The sequence below is a fragment of the Theropithecus gelada genome, chromosome 6 (assembly GCF_003255815.1).
Source record: "Theropithecus gelada isolate Dixy chromosome 6, Tgel_1.0, whole genome shotgun sequence".
NCBI classification, from domain to species: domain Eukaryota; kingdom Metazoa; phylum Chordata; class Mammalia; order Primates; family Cercopithecidae; genus Theropithecus; species Theropithecus gelada.
Genome location: NC_037673.1, coordinates 75,718,459 through 75,739,674, shown reverse-complemented (window position 1 = coordinate 75,739,674; position 21,216 = coordinate 75,718,459). Strand labels below are relative to the sequence as shown.

Below are 21,216 nucleotides of genomic sequence, written 5' to 3'. Positions count from 1 at the left end.
AAACAAAAGCACTGGGCACAGTGGTTCTCACTTGTAATCCCATCATTTTGGGAGGTTGAGGCAGGAGGATTGCTTGAATCCAGGAGTTCAACATTAGCCTGACGAACGTGGTGAGACCCCCATCTCTATAAAGAATAAAGAAATGCAGCTAGGTGTGGTGGCACGCACCTGTAATCCCACCTACTGGGGAGGTTGAGGCACGAGAATTGCTTGAACCCAGGAGGCTGAGGTTGCAGTGAGCTGAGATCATGCCACTGTACTCCAGCCTGGGCAATACAAGGAGACCCTGTCTCAAAACAACAAAAACAAAAAAACCAAAACACCCATCATGGAATTATTATTATTATTACTATTATTTTGAGATGAATTCTCTCTCTGTCACCCAGGCTGGAGTGCAGTAGTGTGATCTTGACTCACTGCAACCTCTACCTCCCAGGTTCAAGTGATTCTCCAGCCTCAGCCTCCCGAGTAGCTGGAATTACAGGCATGTACCACCATAGCCAGCAGATTTTTGTATTTTTAGTAGAGATGGGGTTTCACCATGTTGGCCAGGTTGGTCTTGAACTCCTGACCTCAGGTGATCTGCCCACATTGGCCTCCCAAAGTGCTGGGATTACCGGGCTGAGCCACCATGCCCGGCTATGGAATTATTTTTGAATCATGTTATTTTTTTCTAGAATTGGATTTGCTTGTATTTTATTTGGGGATTTTAACACTATGTTTATGAGCAATGTTTTTCATTTTTGCTTTTTAAGAACAAAAGAGAATTTATTGGCTCATTTAACTGGAAAGTTCAGTCATAATTCCCTCTATATTTATATATGAGAATGATTTTTAAGTGTGTGTGTGTGTGTGTGTGTGTGTGCTGACCTTGTCTGGTTTGAGTATCAAAGTTAAACAAGTCTTGGAAAATGATTTGTGTAACTTTCCTTCTTTTCTATTCTCTGAAATACTTTGTGTAAGATGAAGATTAGCTGTGGTTTGAAGTTGTATTAAACACATCTCTGAAAATATCAGGGTGAACCACTCCTTAGGCAAGATGGTGTCTACATATCATGGACAAGCTTCCTAGTAAAACAACTACACAGGCAGGAGTGAATATTTTTAAAGTTATGTAACTGTATTGCTGAGCTAGCCAGAAAAAAAAAAAGGCAAGGGAAAGCAGGAATGCAGAGGAAGCAAGAAACCAGAACCTTCCCTCAGGGCATCTCCAAATCTTGGTGAATTTGAATTTTAGTTTTGTTGGCTGCGTCAAATGCAGGAGGGTAGGTGACAAGGCCATCTCAAAGTCTTTTTCTTTTTTTTTTTTGAGATGGAGTCTCACTCTGTCGCCCGAACTCCTGACCTCATGATCCGCCCACCTTGGCCTCCCGAAGTGCTGGGATTACAGGCGTGAGCCACCGTGCCCAGCCTCAAAGTCTAACAGAAGGTTTCCTCATAAAGTTGGGTCTACAAAGGCTAAGCCCTCTGTGTGCAGGTAAACTAGAAATAAATGTTCTTAAGGGAACAGTAAGGAAACTTCCTTATCTTGACCTTGTTGCTGAGTGGAGGGAGGGGGAAATGATTTCCTTGGAAATGTAAAACCAGTTTTTATTTGGTCACAAGACTGTCTAGAGTAAATTTTCCAGTTGTCTTTGCAACTAGATATTGTCATGGGACTACATGTTCTAGCCAATGGGATGAAAGTGGAAGTGATTCTTGTATTTCATTTAGGAATTTTCCACATATGTCCATGAATGAGATTTTAGTGTTCTTTTCTTGTGTTGACCTTGCCTGGTTTGAGAGTTCTTAGAAAGGACAAGGGTATTGGGGTGAATAGCTAGCAGTTTCTGCCACAGGAGTGCAAGACGTGAATGAGACATAGAAAGGGGTATCACAGAAATAGTATTTTCACATGAGCAGGAGGCATTATTGTTATTATTATTATTATTATTATTATTTTTTTGAGATGGAGTCTTGCTCTGTTGTCCAGACTGGAGTGCTGTGGAATGATCTTGGCTCACTGCAGCCTCCACCTCCTTTGGGAGGCCGAGGTAGGTGGATCATCTGAGGTCAGGAGTTTGAAACCAGCCTGACCAACATGGAGAAACCCTGTCTCTACTAAAAATACAAAATTAGCCGAGTGTGATGGCACATGCCTTTAATCCCAGCTACTCAGGAGGCTGAGGCAGGAGAATCACTTGAACCCGGGAGGCAGAGGTTGCAGCTAGCAGAGATGGCACCACTGCACTCCAGCCTGGGCAACAAGAGTGAAACTCCATTGCAAAAAAAAAAGGTTGTCTCAGGGGCATCAAGAGCATTGGTGAAGCAGCATTTCCTAAAAACTGCTCACTCTTGTCTCAGAAATTTTATTCTAAGCCACTGACATCTGTTCTTCAAGTTTTGATGCTGGCACTTTCTTGCTGTTACCAGAAGGTGTCAGGCAAAGATAACCATGGCAAGCCCACCACTTGGCCAACACAGAGGGTAACATGCATCTGCATTTCAGAAATATCGGCATGGCCGGGTGCGGTGGCTCATGCCTGTAATCCCAGCACTTTGGGAGGCTGAGGCAGGCAGATCACAAGGTCAAGAGATCGAGACCATCATGGCCAACATAGTGAAACCCCATCTCTACTAAAAATACAAAAATTTGCTGGGCATGATGGTGCATGCGTATAGTCCCAGATACTCAGGAGGCTAAGGCAGGAGATTCGCTTGAACCTGGGAAGGGGAGGTTGCAGAGAGCTGAGATTGTGCCACTGCATTCCAACTTGGCTGACAGAGTGAGATTCTATCTTTAAAAAAATAAATTAATTAAATTAAATTAAATTATATAGCATATATAGGTGCAGGGATCGATAAATAGACAAATAAAATGTAATAAAGAGCCCAGGAAACAGACCCATGCATATATAGAAACTTGATTCATGACTTAGAGAGCATTGCAGACGAACAGGGAAAGTATATTTAATAATAGGTACAGGAAAAATTGGCTGGCCACACTGGGAGAAAATTAGATCCCTACCTAAACCTACACACAAAAATAAATCATAGAAGATAAACACTGAGAGCAACACTATATAATTTTAAAAATATATACACGAGGACTATCTTTATTCTCATGCAGGAGAATATCTCTACAACTTTACGTAGGGAAGGATTTCTTAAGACAAAAGGAATCTTCTACATTAAAGTGAAGAATTTCTCAGCCGGGTGCTGTGGCTCATGCTTGTAATCACAGCACTTTGGGACACCGAGGTGGGTGGATCACTTGAGGTCAGGAGTTCAAGACCAGTCTGGCCAACATAGTGAAACCCCGTCTCTACTGAAAATACAAAAATTAGCCAGGCATAGTGGTGGGCGCCTGTAATCCCAGCTACTCAGGAAACTGAGTCAGGAGAATCACTTGAACTTGGGGGGCGGAGGTTGCAGTGAGCTGAGATCTTGCTATTGCACTCCAGCCTGGGCGACAGAGCGAGACTCCGTCTCAAAAAAAAAAAAAGAAAAAAAAGTGAAGAATTTCTCATAATCAAAAAACACTATAGGTGGCATGTGCCTGAAGTCCCAGCTGCAGGAGACTGAGGTGGAAGACCACCGAGGGAGAATGGCTTGAGCGCAGAAGTTCAAATCCAGTCCAGGCAACATAGCGAGATTCCCTATCTCTCTAATAAATTGTTTTAAAAACCAACTAAATACTATAAAGATAGTAGCCACATACTAGGAAAAGACATATATAACTAACCAAAGATTAGCAGTGTTTATAGTAGTAGTAATACTACAATGATGATAATAATAATAGCAAAAAGTTATATAAAACTTACTATACATCAGGACTGGTTTTTTTGTTTTGTTTTGTTTTCTTTTGAGACGGAGTCTCACTCTGTCGCCTACGCAGTGGCGCGATCTTGGCTCACTGTAACCTCTGCCTCACAGGTTCAAACCAATTCTCCTGCCTCAGCCTCCCAAATAGCTGGGATTACAGGTGTGTGCTACCACACCAGCATTTTCTAACATTTTCAACACTTGTTATTGTGTTTTTAATTTTTGCAATCTAGTAGATGTAAAACGGCGTATCATTGTGATTTCACTTTGGCTAGCTCAGCAATACAGTTACATCATTTAAGAACTATTTATTCTGTATCATTTACTTGATATCTCTCACCACTCCCATTTATTATACTGTGGGGAACTTGTTTCTTTTATTCCTTCACCACCACTTAAAAGAGTAAGTATAGATACCAAGAAAGAGGGGAGATAAAAGTTGTCATTCAGTTTGCCTTTTTTTTTTTTTTTTTTGAGACAGTGTCTCACTCTGTCACCCAGGCTGGAGTACAGTGGCACAATCATAGCTCTCTGCTGGGTTCAAACCATCCTCGCACCTTGGCCTCCCGAGTAACTAGGACTACAAGCACATGCCACCGTGGTTGGTTAATTTTTTATTTGTATTTTTGGAAGCGATAGAGTCATTACGTTGCCTAGGCTGGTCTTGAACTGCTGGCCTCAAGGCATCTTCACACCTTGGCCTCTGAAATTGCTGGGATTACAAAGCGTGCCATTTCAAAACCCCAATCCTCTTGTCGTGTGTTTTTTTTGTTTTTTGTTTTTTTTTGAGACAGTCTCACTCTGTGGCCCGGGCTGGAACGCAGTGGCACAATCTTGGCTCACTGCAACCTCTACCTCTGGGTTCAAGCAATTCTGCCTCAGCCTCCAGAGTAGCAGGGATTACAGCACACGCCACCACGCCCAGCTAATTGTTGTATTTTTAGTAGAGACGAGGTTTTACCATGTTGGCCAGGCTGGTCTCAAACTCCTGTCCTCAAGTGATCAGCCTGCCCCAGCCTCCCAAAGTGCTGGGATTACAGGCGTGAGCCACTGCATCCGGTCTGTTTTTGTTTTGTTTTGTTTTGTTTTTTTGTTTTTGAGACAGAGTTTTGCTCTGTCGCCCAGGCTGGAGTGCAGTGGCATGATTTCGACTCTCTACAGCCTCCGCCTCCTGGGCTCAAGGGATTCTCCTACCTCAGCCTCTTGAGTAGCTGGGACTACAGGCATGCACCACCATGCCTGGCTAATTTTTTTTGTATTTTTAGTAGAGATGGGGTTTCACCATGTTGATCAGGCTGGTCTCACACTCCTGACCTCAGGTGATCCGCCCACCTCAGCTTCCCAAAGTGCTGGGATTACAGGCGTCAGCTACTATGCCTGGCTCCTTTGCTTTAAAATTATTTCACCAGAACAAAAATATAAGGCGAGACTAACTGTGTGAGCTGTCCTCTTCCTGAAATGCCCTTGTGAATCTTACCCTGCATTGGACTTAAGAGCAGAGATAAGGCTCCAAATGTTTCCAAACAGACAAGTTTGGAAATAAGTGGGTCATGATGGGATTCCCTTGCCCTGACATCCTATTACACAAGAGATAGTGGTTCTTGGTTCAGGTTCTTCCCTGCAATCGGAGGACCCCAATGTCAACTATGGTACACAGGGGTCACAGGGATTTACATCCTAAAATATTGATACCATCTGAACAAATGTTCAAATACCTGTTTGCCTGCAAGTACTTCCTGGGTGAATGATTGCCAGAGTTGGAGAACTTCTCAGATTAGGGTAAGGCAGTCTCCTCTTGAGGGTTCCCATGGAGCAGAGCTTAAAGGGAAGATGGAGGCAAACATCACTTATTGTACAGCTGCTCCAGCCAGGCTGACCACCAGCTTCTGGCTGCAGTGAGTGCATAGGCAGAGGCTGCAAGCATTTGACATTCTTAAAGACATCAACACAAAGAGGCTTTACAATGTCTACTGGTATTTTTTCTTCCCAAGCAAATAACCTTATGCTTATTCTTAGGGTAGCAGGTAAGATATTCTACTCTGTCTCCTATTTTTTCTTTGTCTTTTCTTTTGAGATGGAGTCTTGCTCTGTTGCCCAGGTTGGAGTGCAGTGGCACAATCTTGGCTCATTGCAACCTCTGCCTCCTGGGTTCAAGTGATTCTCCTGCCTCAGCCTCCCAGGTAGCTGGGACTACAGGCACCCGTCATAATACTCAGCTAATTTTTGAATTTTTAGTGGACACAGGGTTTCACCATGTGGGCCAGGCTGGTCTCAAACTGCTCACCTTGGGTGATCTGCCCACCTTGGCCTCCCAAAATGTTGGGATTACAGGCATGAGCCACTACACCCGACCTGTCTCCTATTTTTTCAAAAGCCCTTATGTTTCAAAGGCATTTGAAAATAATAGTACCAGGAAACCTTGTACCCTTTTTTTTTTGAGACAGAGTCTCGCTCTGTCACCCAGGCTGGAGTGTCGTGGTACATCTCAGCTCATTACAACCCCCTGCCTCCTGGGTTCAAGCAATTCCTGTGCCTCAGCCTCCTGAGTAGCTGAGATTACAGGTATGTGCCACCATGCCCAAATAATTTTTGTATTTTTAGTAGAGATGGGGTTTCACCATGCTGGACAGTCTGGTCTTGAACTCCTGGCCTCAAGTGATCCGCCCTCCTCAGCCTCCCAATGTGCTGGGATTATAGGTGTGAGTCACCATGCCTGACTGAAATCTTTTTTTTTTTTTTTGAGACGGAGTCTCGCTGTGTCGCCCAGGCTGGAGTGCAGTGGCTGGATCTCAGCTCACTGCAAGCTCCGCCTCCCAGGTTTACGCCATTCTCCTGCCTCAGCCTCCCGAGTAGCTGGGACTACAGGCGCCCGCCACCTCGCCTGGCTAGTTTTTTGTATTTTTTTTAGTAGAGACGGGGTTTCACCATGTTAGCCAGGATGGTCTCGATCTCCTGACCTCGTGACCCGCCCGTCTCGGCCTCCCAAAGTGCTGGGATTACAGTGCAATCTTACTCTTCTAAATGAGAAACCTCTCAAAGTTATCTCCTTGATGAGGGTGTGAAGTCATCACCAGTAACTTTTCAGGAGCCGGATGGTAAATCTGGAGGTTGACAACAGCAATTTTCACAAATTGCTACCTAAAGTTTTTGAGAGAGAATCCAGTTGAGCCTTTTCTCTGCTCAGTGGACAGCCTTTTACTTTCTTCCTTCTCTTAGTTTTACCCTTCCACTTTCAAGTCTACAATGTGGCTTTAACTCTGTGCTTTCCACTAATTGGTCCCATGTAAGCAAAATTTGATGCCTGTTGCCTGCCTCAGATTACTGTGGCTCAAGTCACATACACCTATGTTGAATTTCATATTTTGAGTGGTAGATCAGAAATGAACATGCTTAGGACACCATTTGCTTCTTCAGAAACATAGTCTGAAGATGGAGTAGAAGTCCACTGTGGTTTTTTTTGTTGTTCTTGTTTTTGAGACAAGAGTTTCGCTCTATTCACCAGGCTGGAGTTCAGTGGCATGATCTCAGCTCACTGCAACCTCCACCTCCCAGGTTCAAGCGAGTCTCCTGCCTCAGCCCCTGAGTAGCTGGGGTTATAGGCGCGTGCACCACCAAGCCCAGCCATTTTTTGTATTTTTAGTAGAGACGAGGTTTTACTATGTTGGCTAAGCTGGTCTTGAACTCATGACCTCAGGTGATCTGCCCGCCTCAGCCTTCCAACGTGCTGGGAGTACAGGTGTGGGCCATTGTACCCAGCCAGTCTGCTTCTTTTAAATAAAGCAAAGTCATAAGAACATTTACTCTTGGCCTGGCACAGTGGCTCATGCCTGTAATCCCAGCACTTTCGGAGGCTGAGGTGGGCGGATCACGAGGTCAAGAGTTTGAGACCAGCCTGGCCAACATGGTGAAACCCCGTCTCTACTAAAAATACAAAAATTAGCTGGGCACGGGGGCAAGTGCCTGTAATCCCAGCTACTCGGGAGGCTGAGGCAGGAGAATCACTTGAACCCAGGAAGCGAAGGTTGCAGTGAGCAGAGATCACACCACTGCACCACTCCAGCCTGGGTGATAGAGCAAGACTCTGTCTTGAGAGAGAGAGAAAAAAAAGAACATTTATTCTTGCTTCAGTTTGTAGAATTAGCATGGGAAAAAACACAAAAAGAAAATATCCAAAATTATTGATTGAGTAATGTCATTCAATAAATGCATACTTTTTCTTTTTTTTTCAAGAAGTTGTTTCTAAACTTCTCATTTGGACTTCAGAGTCATTAACTTTCTTCATTGAGTGTTTTCTCCCTTTTCATTAAAGAGGGAAACAAAATGAAATAGTCTATGAACATTTTCTTATCATCTTTTCTCAGCCATTTAAAATTCTCCTTCTGTTGAATTTAAATGTTCTTCTGTAACCGAAATCCCATTATGAATAAACAGGCTGGACAGTCTTCCTGTAAAACCTCAGGGAGCTCCTTCCGCCTTTCTAACCTTCATAGAACAATGTAAACATCTTCCAAGTGAAACGCACAATGAAGGCCTTTTGTTGATTTTCATGGAACTATATGGTTGCACAGGCAGTGAGCTGGCGGTGGTTCTTTTAAAACCAAGCACCTCCAAAGAGAGCTTACTTCAAAGTGTGCATCTTATAAAGTGAATTTAAAAGAAACTGACAGGAGTCCGCTCTTTAAATACACATTAAAAAGATAAGTCAACACACAGTGCTGTTTTTTGAAGAAATGGGCTTACCTCTTGTACTTCCTCTCAGGAAATTAATTAGAATGGATTAACCAAGAAAACTGAAAAGATAGACTTGTCTCGCCTTTGTATGTTTTTTTCTTTCCCCTCTCAGCCTCAAACATAGCTGAATGTGTTTACTTGAAATCAGGATGTGGAAAGTTTTTTGAATTGATTTTAAAACCAAAGAAGTCAGAATAATTTTCCATGCTATTCAGAATCACAGGCATGAGCTCTGTTAAGAAATGTTTTTTAAATTTTATAATAAAGTTGAATAGTGACTATAATAATTTACCCAAATATTTATTTCTAAGTGAAGAAAATGGAGATTTAAAAAAAATTCAAAGATTATCACGTATTTTACTTAAGGAGGCAAAGCCTCTCTAAATAGTTTTCATATATATGAAAAACATAAAATATATATTATATATTTTGAGACAGGGTATCTCTGTGTCACCCAGATTGAAGTACAGTGGCATGATTCCAGCTCACTGCCGCCTCCTGTGAGCTCAAGCGATATTCCTGCCTCAGCCTCCTGCACAGTTGGGACCACAGGCATGCACCACCACACTGTAATTTTTAAATTTTTTTTGTAGAGACAGACGGAGTCTCACTATGTAGCCCAGGCTGATCTGGAACTCCTGAGCTCAAGCCATCATCCTGCCTCGGCCTCCCAAATTGCTGGGATACACGTGTGAGCCACTGTGCCCAGTCCAGTTTCCTTGACACAAAGGATTATAACTCAAAATCTGAGTGTACCTGATTCAACTTAGAAAAAAATATATCAAGAGTAGTCTCCTAATCTAAGAGGACTTAAAAAATTAATTTGTTCCCAGGAGGGTTGAACAGGGCTGCAAAACCTGTTGAGCAACTCTCTACTCTCTTCATTAATTTGGAATTTGGGTTCCCTGGGGTGTGTAAAGGAGTTTTTCCTTTGTACTATCTACACTCAAAGGACTTGCCATGCAAATTAGTAATATGAAAGGCATTAAAGGGAGAATCTTTAAAATACTAAGGCAAAACTTTTTTTTTTTTTTTTGAGTTAGTCTCACTCTGTCGCCCAGGCTGGAGTGCAGTGTTGCAGTCTCGGCTCACTGCAACCTCCACCTCCTGGGTTCAAGCAATTCTCCTGCCTTAGCCTCCCAAGTAGATGGGACTACAGGTGCCCGCCACCACGCCTGGCTAATTTTTTTTTGTATTTTTAGTAGAGATGGGGTTTCACTATGTTGGCCAGGCTGGTCTGGAACTCCTGACCTCATGATCCACTAAGCACCATTACAGTGGTTTTAAAGCACCATTTAAAACTTTTAAAGCACCATTACAGTGCTGAAGAATCATTAGCTTTCCGCACTTACAAACTAATTGATGAGTAGTAGAAAAGGATTTCTCTTGTTCCCTTAAGCAGCTCCCCTAAAAATCGTGACCAGGCAATACCCTGCTAGCCTACTGCAGTCATTAAGAATAATTAAGAATTAGTAGTTACATTAAATTTTCTTTTTGCCTTTGGATCCATAGTTAAATAGTAAACCATTTTAAGGAGCTACTCCTGTCAAAAGCAGGTGGGAGGCTGCAGGAGGCGCCAGTGATCTTGGGTGAGCTGCAGGGGTAGAGCCAAGCCAGAGAGGGATCTGGAGCATGGAGCACCAACCTTTGTTTTGTAGAAGTTTAGGACAAAGAAAAGGAGAAAGGATGGTAGCTGGGCCAAAGAGAGGTTTGTTGTTTAATTTAGGAAAAATCTGACCCAGTTTGTAGCTTGAGAATGATTCAATAGAAAGGAAGAACTGAAAATGCTTGGAAGAGAGGAAATAGGCGAGGTGATGGAATTAAAGGTAGATTGAAGGCAAAATTAAGAGATTAATGTTAACAAGAAAAATGAACAATTTTTAATCCTAGCACTTTGGGAGGCTGAGGCGGGTGGATCACCTGAGGTCGGGAGTTCAAGACCAGCCTGACCAACATGGAGAAACCCCGTCTCTACTAAAAATACAAAATTAGCTGGGCATGATGGCGCATGCCTGTAATCCCAGCTACTCGGGCGGCTGAGGTGGGAGAATCTCTTGAACCTGGGAGGCGGAGGCTGTGGTGAGCCGAGATCGCGCCATTGCACTCCAGCCTGGGCAATAAGACCGAAACTCCATCTCAAAAAAAAAAAAGGAACGATTTTTATTTTAAGTTGGGCAGCTCAAGGAAAGTCCACACGGGGTTAAAAGCAGGAGTTCTGGAGTCCACCAACTTCTGATATGATGCTCCACCAAAATGAGGGAGTAAACCAAGAAGGAGGACGCCAGCTCCAGAAAACCACAGCAGCAGAAGAAAGTGGCAAAGGGGAGTCCCAGGATGAAAGTGCAGCAGCAACCTGGAGGAATCCAGATTGCAGTAGTGCAGAGGTCTCTGGAACCAAGACAGGGCCCTTGGGGAAAGTGGAATGACAGACTGTCTGACATGGATGATCATCTGGGAAAAAGGGATTTTGACAGGCCTGGCACAGTGGCTCACACCTGTAATCCCAGGACTTTGGGAGGGCGAGGTGAGAGGATCACTTGAGGCCAGGAGTTCAAGACCAGCCTGGTCAAAAATTACAAAATTTAGCCATCTGTAGTCCTAGAAGCTCAGGAGGCTGAGGCAGGAAGATCGCTCAAGCCCAGGAGGTTGAGGCTGCTGTGAGCCAAAATTGTGCCATCGCACTCCATCCTAGGTAGGTGACAGAGAGAAACCCCATCTCAAAAGAAGAAGGAAAAAAAAGGATTATGACATGAAAAAAGAGTCATGGTGGCTCACGCCTGTAATCCCAGCACTTTGGGAGGCTGAGGCGGGGAGAAGCCAGCACTCGTTGAGGCCAGAAGTTCGAGACCAGTATGGTAAAAACCCATCTCTACTAAAAAGACAAAAATTAGCTGGGCGTAGTGGCGGGCACCTGTAGTCCCAGCTACTCAGGAGGCTGCGGCAGAGCTTGCAGTGAGCTGAGATCGCACTACTGCACTCCAGCCTGGGCGACAGAGTGAGAGTCCATCTCCAAAAAAAAAAAAAGATTATGACAGATCAGATCAGATGGACAAGTGGAGAAGCAAGAACAAGTACATAGAAAACCATTCAAGTAATATATAACCCAATAACTTAATGCATGCTATATGCTATTGTACTTCACTGTGTATAAATGTATGAACTCTCCTTATTTTATAGAGGACAAAAAACTGATGTACAGAGAAATAAAGTCACTTCCTCAAGATTACAGACCTAACAAATGGTAAAGAACAAATTTGATTCCAGAGTCCGGCTCCAGGGGTTCTAACCCTAACCACTAGAATATATTGCCTCTAACAGGAGGGATGAATTTGGTAAATAAAAGTATACAAAAAATACTAATATTGTGTACTATGTGGCTATGCAATGCATAATTTTTACTAGACATAATTACATGTTAGCTGATAGATTTTATGAAAACTGTGATGTAATTAGATTGGCAAGGGGGCAGGTGGAAGTGGGTTGAGAATTCAGCCTAAATGGAACATAAAAGAAACTGCAAAATAAATACTGCCCACACATCAGGAAATAACAGCAGAAGAACACTATTTGAAAATATGAGGCCAGGCACAATGGCTCATGCCTGTAATCCCAGCACTTTGGAAGGCTGAGGCAGGCGGATCACCTGAGGTCAGGAGTTCGAGACCAGCCTGGTCAACATGGTGAAACCCTGTCTCTACTGAAAAAAAGAAAAAAGGGAAGGGGAATGGGATATTGGCTAGGCCCCGTAGCTCATGCCTGTACTCCCAGCAGTTTGGAAGGCTGAGGCAGGTGAATCACTTGAAGTCAGGAGTTTTGAGACCAGCCTGGCCAACATGATGAAACCCCGTCTCTACTAAAAATACAAAAATATTAGCTGGGGCTGGGTGTGGTGGCTCACGCCTATAACCCCAGCACTTTGGGAGGTTGAGGCGGGCAGATCACAAGGTCAGGAGTTCAAGACCAGCCTGACCAAGATGGTGAAACCCAGTCTCTACTAAAAAATACAAAAAAATTAGCCAGGCATGGTGGCGGGTGCCTATAATCCCAGCTACTCAGGAGGCTGAGGCAGAGAATTGCTTGAACTTGGGAAACGGAGGTTGCAGTGAGTTGAGATCGCACCACTACACTCCAGCCTGGATGACAGAGCAAGACTATGATCCCAAAACAAAACTAAACTAAACTAAACTAAAAGGCTAAGCACAGTGGCTCATGCCTGTAATCCCAGCACTTTGGGAGGCCAAGGTGGGCGGATCACGAGGTTAGGAGATCGAGACCATCCTGGCCAACATGGTGAAACCCCATTTCTACTAAAAATACAAAACATTAGCTGGGCATGGTGGCGTGTGCCTGTAATCCCAGCTACTCGGGAGGCAGAGGTGGGAGAATCACTTGAACCAGGGAGTCGGAGGTTGCAGTGAGCCGAGATGGTGCCACTGTACTCTAGCCTGGCAAGTGAGCAAGACTCTGTCTAAAAAAAAAAAAAATTAGCCAGGCATGGTAGTGCATGCCTGTAAGCCCAGAAGGTAAGGTATGGAGACTGGAGAGGATATTTTTTCATTTTATTTTTTGTAATATTTGGACACGTTTTATGTCAATGTCAATTTGTAAAATTTTGATGTTAAAAATTTTTACTTTAAAAATTAAAAAAATTGCCAGGCATGGTGGCTTATGCCTGTAATCCCAGCACTTTGGGAGGCCAAGGTGGGTGGATCACCTGAGGTCAGGAGTACGAGACCAACCTGACCAACATGGTGAAACCCCGTCTCTACTAAAAATGCAAAAATTAGCTGGGCGTGGTGGTGGGCGCCTGTAATCCCAGCTACTCGGAAGGCTAAGACATGAGAAAAGCTTGAACCCGGGAGGCGAAGGTTGCAGTGAGCTGAGATCGCACCAATGTACTCAGCCTGGGCAACAGAATGAGACTCTGTCTCAAAAAAAAAAAAGAAAAGAAAAAGAAAAAGAAAAAGAGAAAGAAAAAAAAAGGGCCAGGCACGGTGATCCACACCTGTAATTCTAGCACTTTGAGAGGCCAAGGCAGGCAGATCACGAGATCAGTAGTTCGAGACCAGCCTGACCAAGATGGTGAAACCCCATTGCTACTTTAAAAAAAAAAAAAAATTTAAAAAATTTTGCATATGCTGGGTGCAGTGGCTCATGCCTGTAATCTCCGTATTTTGGGAGGCCAAGGCAGGTAGATTGCTTGGCCTCAGAAGTTCAAGACCAGCATGGGCAACATGGTGAAACCCAGTTTGTACAAAAAATACAAAAATTAGCCAGGCTGTGGTGGTGCATACCTGTAGTCCCAGCTACTCGGGAGGCTGAGGTGGGAGGATTACTTGAGCCTGGGAGGTAAAGGTTGTAGTGAGCCATAACGGCGTCACTGCGCTCCAGCCTTCCAGCCTGGGCAACAGAGAGAGACCCTGTCTCCCAAAAAACAAAACAAAACAAAAACAAACAAAAACCTGTGCATATATTAGTTTAATAGAAATAAATGACAGTGTAGCTATCAGAGAAATGGAGTGAGGGCACTATAGGGCTCTGATTACTTTTTGCCTAGGGCTTGCAAATTTATAGTTATTTGTTTCTAAATAAATACTTTGTTGTTTACTTTTAATTGAAATTAATTAAACTTCATCCACTAGACTGAGGTTCCTAGAGACCTCATAAGTGAAAATTAAAGAAATTTGTCCTTTTATATTTAAAAACCAACAGAATGCTTCACTAGGTTTTTTCAAAGTTGCTCATGTTTTAGAGAATTAGAATAATTGGAAATTAAATTTGTAATAAGTTGTGATCTTGGCTCACTGCAACTTCTGCCTCCCAGGTTCAAGCGATTCTCCTGCCTCAACCTCCTGAGTAGCTGGGATTATAGGTGCCCGCCACCATATCCAGCTAATTTTTGTATTTTTAGTAGAGACAGGGTTTTACCATATTGGCCAGGCTGGTCTTGAACTCCTGACCTCAGGTGATCCGCCCACCTAAGCCTTCCAAAGTGTCGGGATTACAGGCGTGAGCCACCACGCCCAGCCAGTGTGTGGTGTTTTTAAACTCATCGTTGAACTCTACCAAAAAAATCTTCAAATTTAGGAGGGAGAAAAGCAAATTATAAGCTAGATATTTATGTTATATATACATATATATAATTATGTTGTATAAAAGGAGCTAATTCAGTTAATTTAAGAAAATTTTTGTGGGGGAAATATTTCGCATGGTCTGCCAAGAGCTACAGTCTTATTAAAACAGGTCTGTTACTGCTGGTTACTGAAAAAGCCACATCAAAAGAGCTTGACTGTAAAATTACCTACATGTTATGAACATCAAGTCTTCCCTGAAAAAGTCTGCAGAGTACTTAAAATAAAAATTAAGGTGGCACTGTTTTGTGTTATGTCTGCTAGCATTACCTCTACTCTTGTTAACCAACCACGGATGAAAAGGAAGTTACTAACCAGACCTTAAATAGTAACTGCAAAGTCCTCGGAGCCAGAAGGCAGGTAAACCTCCAGATCTGGCCACATTCCTTTGAAAAAACTTTGAGTGGGGATGGGGAATGAGCCTGCATAGATTGTTGCTTTTTAATTTTCTTTTTCTTTTTTTTTTTGAGATGTAGTCTCATTCTGTTGCCCAGGCTGGAGTGCGGTAGTGTGATCTCCGCTTACTGCAACCTCCACCTCCCGAGTTCAAGCGATTCTTGTGCCTCAGCCTCCCAAGGAACTGGGATTACAGATATGTGCCACCACTCTCAGCTAATTTTTGTATTTTTAGGAGAGACGAGGTTTCAGCATGTTGGCCAGGCTGGTCTTGAATTCCCAACCTCAGGTGATCCACCCACCTAAGCCTCCTAAAGTACTGGGATTATAAGCATGAGCCACTGTGCCTGGCCTCCTTTTTTTTTTTTTTTTAAATGGACAGATCCTGCCTCATGTTTGTTTGTATAAATAGAAAAGAAGGGTACCAGCTCTATGCAGAAACAGATGGCAGCCCAGGGCTCACACGAGTCCTTCCGTCCTCCCATTGGTAGACAGAGGTCTCTCCTCCAGAGCCTCTGTGGGTGTGCATGGGCACCCTTGGAAATTTGAGCTGGAGCTGGAACTGGAGCTGGAGCCACAACTGAAGCCTGGGCTTTGGTTGGAGCCTTGGCCTTGGCCTTTGGCCAGCAAAGCCAGCCTTGGCCAGATGGGTTCAAGCATGCTTCCTAAGCTTGGGGTGGGTGATTCAGCAAGTTGATTGAATTTTCAGCTGATGTCTTTTGGTATCTTGAGCTTGACCTTGTAGGGGTGAAGGGCAAACTTCCCCTTTACCCTCTGAATGTTCACTGAAAATCAACTGACAAGGCAGATTAAAAGGAGAAAAGGCATACAAATTTATTTGAGCATAGTTTTACATGCCAGGGAAGCCTTCGGAATGAAGACCCAAAGATACAGGAAAAATGTCCTTTCCTTTTTTTTTTCTGAGACAGAGTCTCGCTCTGTTGTCCAGGCTGGAATGCAGTGAGCCTGATCTCAGCTCACTGCAAGCTCTGCCTCCCGGGTTCACGCCATTCTCCTGCCTCAGCCTCCTGAGTAGCTGTGACTACAGGCGCCTGCCACCGTGCCAGGCTAATTTTTTGTATTTTTAGTAGAGACAGGGTTTCACCATACTAGCCAGAATGGTCTCAATCTCCTGACCTCATGATCCGCCCGCCTTGGCCTCCCAAAGTGCTGGGATTACAGGCGTGAGCCAGCGCACCCGGCCAAAATGTCCATTCTTACGTTTACATTCAACAAAGTATGGACAGCCATGTAGAAATGTGATTGAACAGAAAGTAAGTATATTGTTACCAGAAAGGGGTCCTGATCCAGTCCCCAAGAGAGGGTTCTTGAACCTCACGCAAGAAAGAATTCAGGGCAAGTACATAAAGTGAAAGAAAGTTTATTAGAGAAGTAAAGGAATAAAGAATGGCTACTCCATAGGCCAAGTAGCAGCATGGGCTGCTCAACTAAGTATACTTATAATTATTTCTTGATTATATGCTAAACAAGGGGTGGATTATTCATGAGTTTTCCGGGAAAGGGGTGGGCAATTCCCAGGACTGAGGGTTCTTCCTCCTTCAGATCATATAGGGTAACTCCCTAATGTTTGTAAACTGTCCTGGTGCTGGTGGGTGTGTCCTTTAGCATGCTAATGAATTATAATTAGTGTATAATGAGCAGTGGGCACTACCAGAGGTCACTTTGGTTGCCATCTTGGTTTTGGTGGGTTTTGGCTGGCTCCTTTACTACATCCTGTTTTACCAGCAAGGTCTTTGTGACCTGTATCTTGTATCTCATCCTCTAAGAATGCCTTAACTTTCTGGGAATACAGCCCAGCAGGTCTCAGCTTTATTTTACAGTCCCTATTCAAGATGGAGTCTCTCTGGTTCAAATGCCTCTGACGCTATTAACTTGGTTCTGAAGATGAGGAAACTGAAGCTTGGAGGTCACCTAGCCACTTCTTGGTAGAGTTAGAATTTGCAACTTCCTGGCTCGAAAACTCAGGCTTTATCCTTTTCTGGTACCTTTCAATAGAGGCTACAAGTCCCCAGGTCATTTATTTATTTATTGAGATGGAATTTCGCTCTTGTTGCCCAGGCTGGGGTGCAATGGCACCATCTCGGCTCACTGCAATTTCCGCCTCCTGGGTTCAAGTGATTCTCCTGCCTCAGCCTCCTGAGTACCTGAAATTACAGGTGCCCACCACCACGCCTGGCTAATTTTTGTATATTTAGTCAAGATAGGGTTATGCCATGTTGGCCAGGCTCGTCTCGAACTCCTAACCACAGGTGATCCACCCACCTCAGCCTCTGAAAGTGCTGAGATGACAGGTGTGAGCCACCCTGTCTGGCCAAGTCCCCAGGTTATTAAGACTCTTTCTTCAGGTGGCAGACATCCACATTTCAGAGTCCTCTCAGATAGGCATGGAAATAGCAATGCAGGGGAGGGAAAAATGGCTTCCCTCTACCCTTGTAGGTTCTTTGCTTGGATTGCAAATTAGATTGACATAGGACAGATTAACAGAAGAAAAACCATTTTAATTACCTGCATAGGCGGCAGCACAGGAATCTCACAAAACATGAAGGGCCAGGTGATTGAAGCTTATAGCATTCTGAGCTAGAAATAAATAGAGGCTTGGGGCTTCAGTGGGGACAGTGGGGAGGCGCCACAGGTTATAGGAGGGTTAGTAGAGGAAATGTATGGTAAATAATGTTGCCTTGTGGCCGCGCGCAGTGGCTCACACCTGTAATTCCAGCACTTTGGGAGGCTGAGGCGGGCAGATCACAAGGTCAGGAGTTCAAGACCAGCTTGACCAACATGGTGAAACCCCGTCTCTACTAAAAACACAAAAATTAGCTGGGCGTGGTGGCACGCGCCTGTAATCCCAGCTACTGCAGAGGCTGAGGCAGGATAATCGCTTGAACCCAGGAGGCAGAGGTTGCAGTGAACTGGGATCATGCCAATGCACTCCAGCCTGGGCAACAGGGCAAGACTCTGTCTTTAAAAAAAAAAATTTGCCTTGTTATGCAGATAAAGTCTCTTAGGTAACAAAAGTTGTCTCTGAGCAGCTGCTTTCCTGACACAGATACTTTTACTATGTGGACTTCCTTTATAGATGTAAATTTGCTTTACAAAAGGACAGCTTTTCAGAACTATTCCCGTGTCTGCAATTTCTCAGAATAACCAGCTTGAAATGTGGCAAAGAAGTGTATTTTGGGATAGCATATTTTGGTATTCTACAGTCACAATTTGGGGTGTTGTGGCCTGAGCCTCAGCAGCAAAAAGAGCACAGGATTCAGAGTTGGGAGCCCTGGATTCTATTACCAGCTCTGTCCCCTAACCCAATGGTCTCTTGCGAAAGGTCCTCGAGTTCCGATTGGAGTCAATTTCCCTAAAAGGCAAAGAGGAATCGGAGTTCCAGCTGGCTTGAACATTTGTAGATTTCGCGCCTTCCCTTTTCGCCCCTCCTTCCTCTCCACCCTTCTTCCCACCCGGAGCTACTAGGGGCCCAGCCCATTTCCCCAGGCCAGGAGTAAGGCTGAAGTGAAGTGACCGCGGCCGGCCGTAGCAAACAGCGAAGCTCATTAGAAAGTCCTGGTGAGAACCTCAGCTTCTGATGAGTCAGAACGCCACGGAGCAGGTTGCTGCGCTTAACTGATTGGGTTTACCCTATTTTTGTTTCGAGTTAGAGCCAACTGTCCTCATTCCTTTTCGTGGCTCTGAGTAGGACCTGCTCCATTATATCTCTTCCTCTAAACGCCTGCATCTGAAATGCTGGAAAACCCTGCGCAGCTGATAACCCAAGGCCTGGTTCCCATTCACCTTTCCTCTTCTTCTAAGCTGCCCAAGACACTCCTTCGCCAAAGCTCTGTCTGGAAACGAGTCCATCTAGGGTCAAGCCTTGCGTCATGTGCCAGGGGATTAGACGAGTGGATTCCAGGCCCAGTTTTGCTTCGTCAACTTTGCTGCGAGGCTTTGGGCAAGTTATTTAACCTGTCTGGGCTTCAGTTGCCTCACTGCTAAAATGGGTACGGTAATGTTTATTTGAAAGAGCAAAGGGATTGGCACAAAAATCGCATTAACAGAAATATCTTCATTCCGGCAGGGCGGGGTGGCTCACGCCAGTAATCCCAGCACTTTGGGAGGCCGAAGCAGGCGGATCACCTGAGGTCAGGAGTTCGAGAAAACCTAGAGACGGTCTCCCTCCCTTCTGTACGGAACAAGCAATTATTGGGCACCCTCTTTTTAGTGACGAGGCAGGGACGGAAAATGAGTCCTTGGGACAGCGCGGGAGGAGAGGGTGGAAAACGTACCGCTATTTAGGGAAGCACGGAAAGGGCTCTCAATGGATCTCTCACAAAATGCCGTCAGGGCAGAACAGTCAAGGGCCCAGGGATTCGAGGAAGCTTGGGCGGAGCGGAGAGCTCAAAAGTTGAAAGTTTTCTTGGCAGATGAGGGAGGGAAAGGGATTTCACGAACAAGGATCTCGTGGGTGGGCTGTCCCAGTTGGCACGCGGCAGAGCGCAGACCAGCACCCGGCGGTCTGGTCTGTGCAGGACAGACAGGAATCGCTTACTAAAGCTCCAACCTTTTAAGAGTCAGCAACAAGCTCTTTCTCTGGATCTGAAGGCGGAGTGGCGCTGCGCCTTCCTTGGAGAGGGCCCGAGCGCGGCCAGACCGCGCACCAGACCCGGAACGTGCGGCCTGAAGGCTGGCGGCCGCCTCCAGAGCTCGGCGCCCCAACCGGGAAGTGATCGCGGCAGCCCACCCGCCTGACGCCAGCGGAAGTGCGAGCCCCTGGCGAGCCTGCTTCGCCGCCGGGCGCCCGGGAAGGGGCGGGCGCGGGGCGGGGCTGGAGGCGGGTGAGGCGGGGCCGGCGGCGGGGCGGGGCTTGGCCGCGGTTGTTTTTACCCAGGCCTCGGCGCCTAGGCGCTTGGCCGAGGCCGATCTGCGTGCAAGTGTGAGCTGAGGCAAGCGCTCGAGGCGCGAGGCAGCCAAGACAGCCGGTGCGGCGCGGGGAGCCAGCGAGCGCGCCCTCGGCGTTAGCCGCCGCGATGTCAGCTCAGTGCTGTGCAGGCCAGGTGAGCGAGACCCGGCGCAGCGCGGGGGTTGTCAGATCGGAGAACCGGGCCAGAAGACCAGGCGTCGAGGACCTGCTCCCAGTTCCGCTGCCGAACGTAGGGCTCGGGTGGGTCACCTGGGCTGGCCCTGCGGCACTCAGCCGTCCGGGAAATCCTGTGCCCTGGGCGGGCGGGAAGGGGTAGGGCGAAGCCCAAGAGGCTACCCCGGGGTCTTCCCCTCCGGCCTCCGGGACTCCGCGTGGGGCGGGGCGTGCAGGGCTCGGGCGGAGGATCCCGACTGCTTCAGGGACGTGTAGCCTCCTGCACCCGGCACTGGTGAATAGCGCCGAGCTCCGTAGCCCTCTCCACTCTGCCTGTCGGATGAATCAGGAAGAAAAGTGGGTTTAGGCAACGTCTCCTTTGCTATGCCCTGAATAAAACTCGGGTCAAACAACCCAAGCAGGTTGCGCTTGGCCATCTCGAAGTCGAGCGTGGGTTCTGTACCTTTGAAAATGTCTGGAAGCCTGACTTCCAAACTACCGGGCGCAGGTCTGGGCGAAGGGAAAACTCAGCCCTGCTTCCTGAATTTCCCGACCCAACCCTGGCTCGGTACTAGCACGACTGCCTGGGTAGGGCTCGAGCCTTCCTGTCTCTCTTTGCAAATAAACTTGCTCGAACCTGTTTTTTAACTCTCGCCTGTTTAAACCTATGATATCTTAAAACATTATGTCTCCTACAAGTTACTGCATCAGTGTAGAATTAGTACGTCTTAGCCCTGTAAAGCTGGTTTCACTCCTTCCGCAGAGTTAGAAAAAACGAAGTAGGCGAGTCTCCTGGATGTGGAGCTCCTTTCTCTCTGTACATGTAGATTATCAGCGTTTCGGTACAGTTTTTTTTTTTTTTTTTGAGGCGGAGTCTCGCTGTGTCGCCCAGGCTGGAGTGCAGTGGCCGGATCTCAGCTCATTGCAAGCTCCGCCTCCCGGGTTTTTACGCCATTCTCCTGCCTCAGCCTCCCGAGTAGCTGGGACTACAGGCGCCCACCACCTCGCCCGGCTAGTTTTTTGTATTTTTCTTTCTTTTTTTTTTTTTTTTTTTTTTGCCAGGATGGTCTC

At 45.7% G+C, this 21,216-nt stretch overlaps 1 protein-coding gene across 3 annotated transcripts in view; it reads left to right on the top strand.

Moving 5' to 3' along the window:
- Positions 1–19,944: 19,944 nt before the first annotated feature.
- SERINC5 (serine incorporator 5) overlaps positions 19,945–21,216 on the top strand; it is a 146,786-nt gene continuing 145,514 nt past the window's right edge. For all 3 annotated transcript variants that reach the window (XR_003119906.1, XM_025388616.1, XM_025388615.1), the window contains exon 1: positions 19,945–20,125. Coding sequence is in view for 2 of the 3 variants with exons in the window: in XM_025388616.1 (XP_025244401.1) it covers positions 20,099–20,125 (27 nt within the window). In the remaining variant the exon portion in view is untranslated. The remainder of the gene's footprint in view (positions 20,126–21,216) is intronic.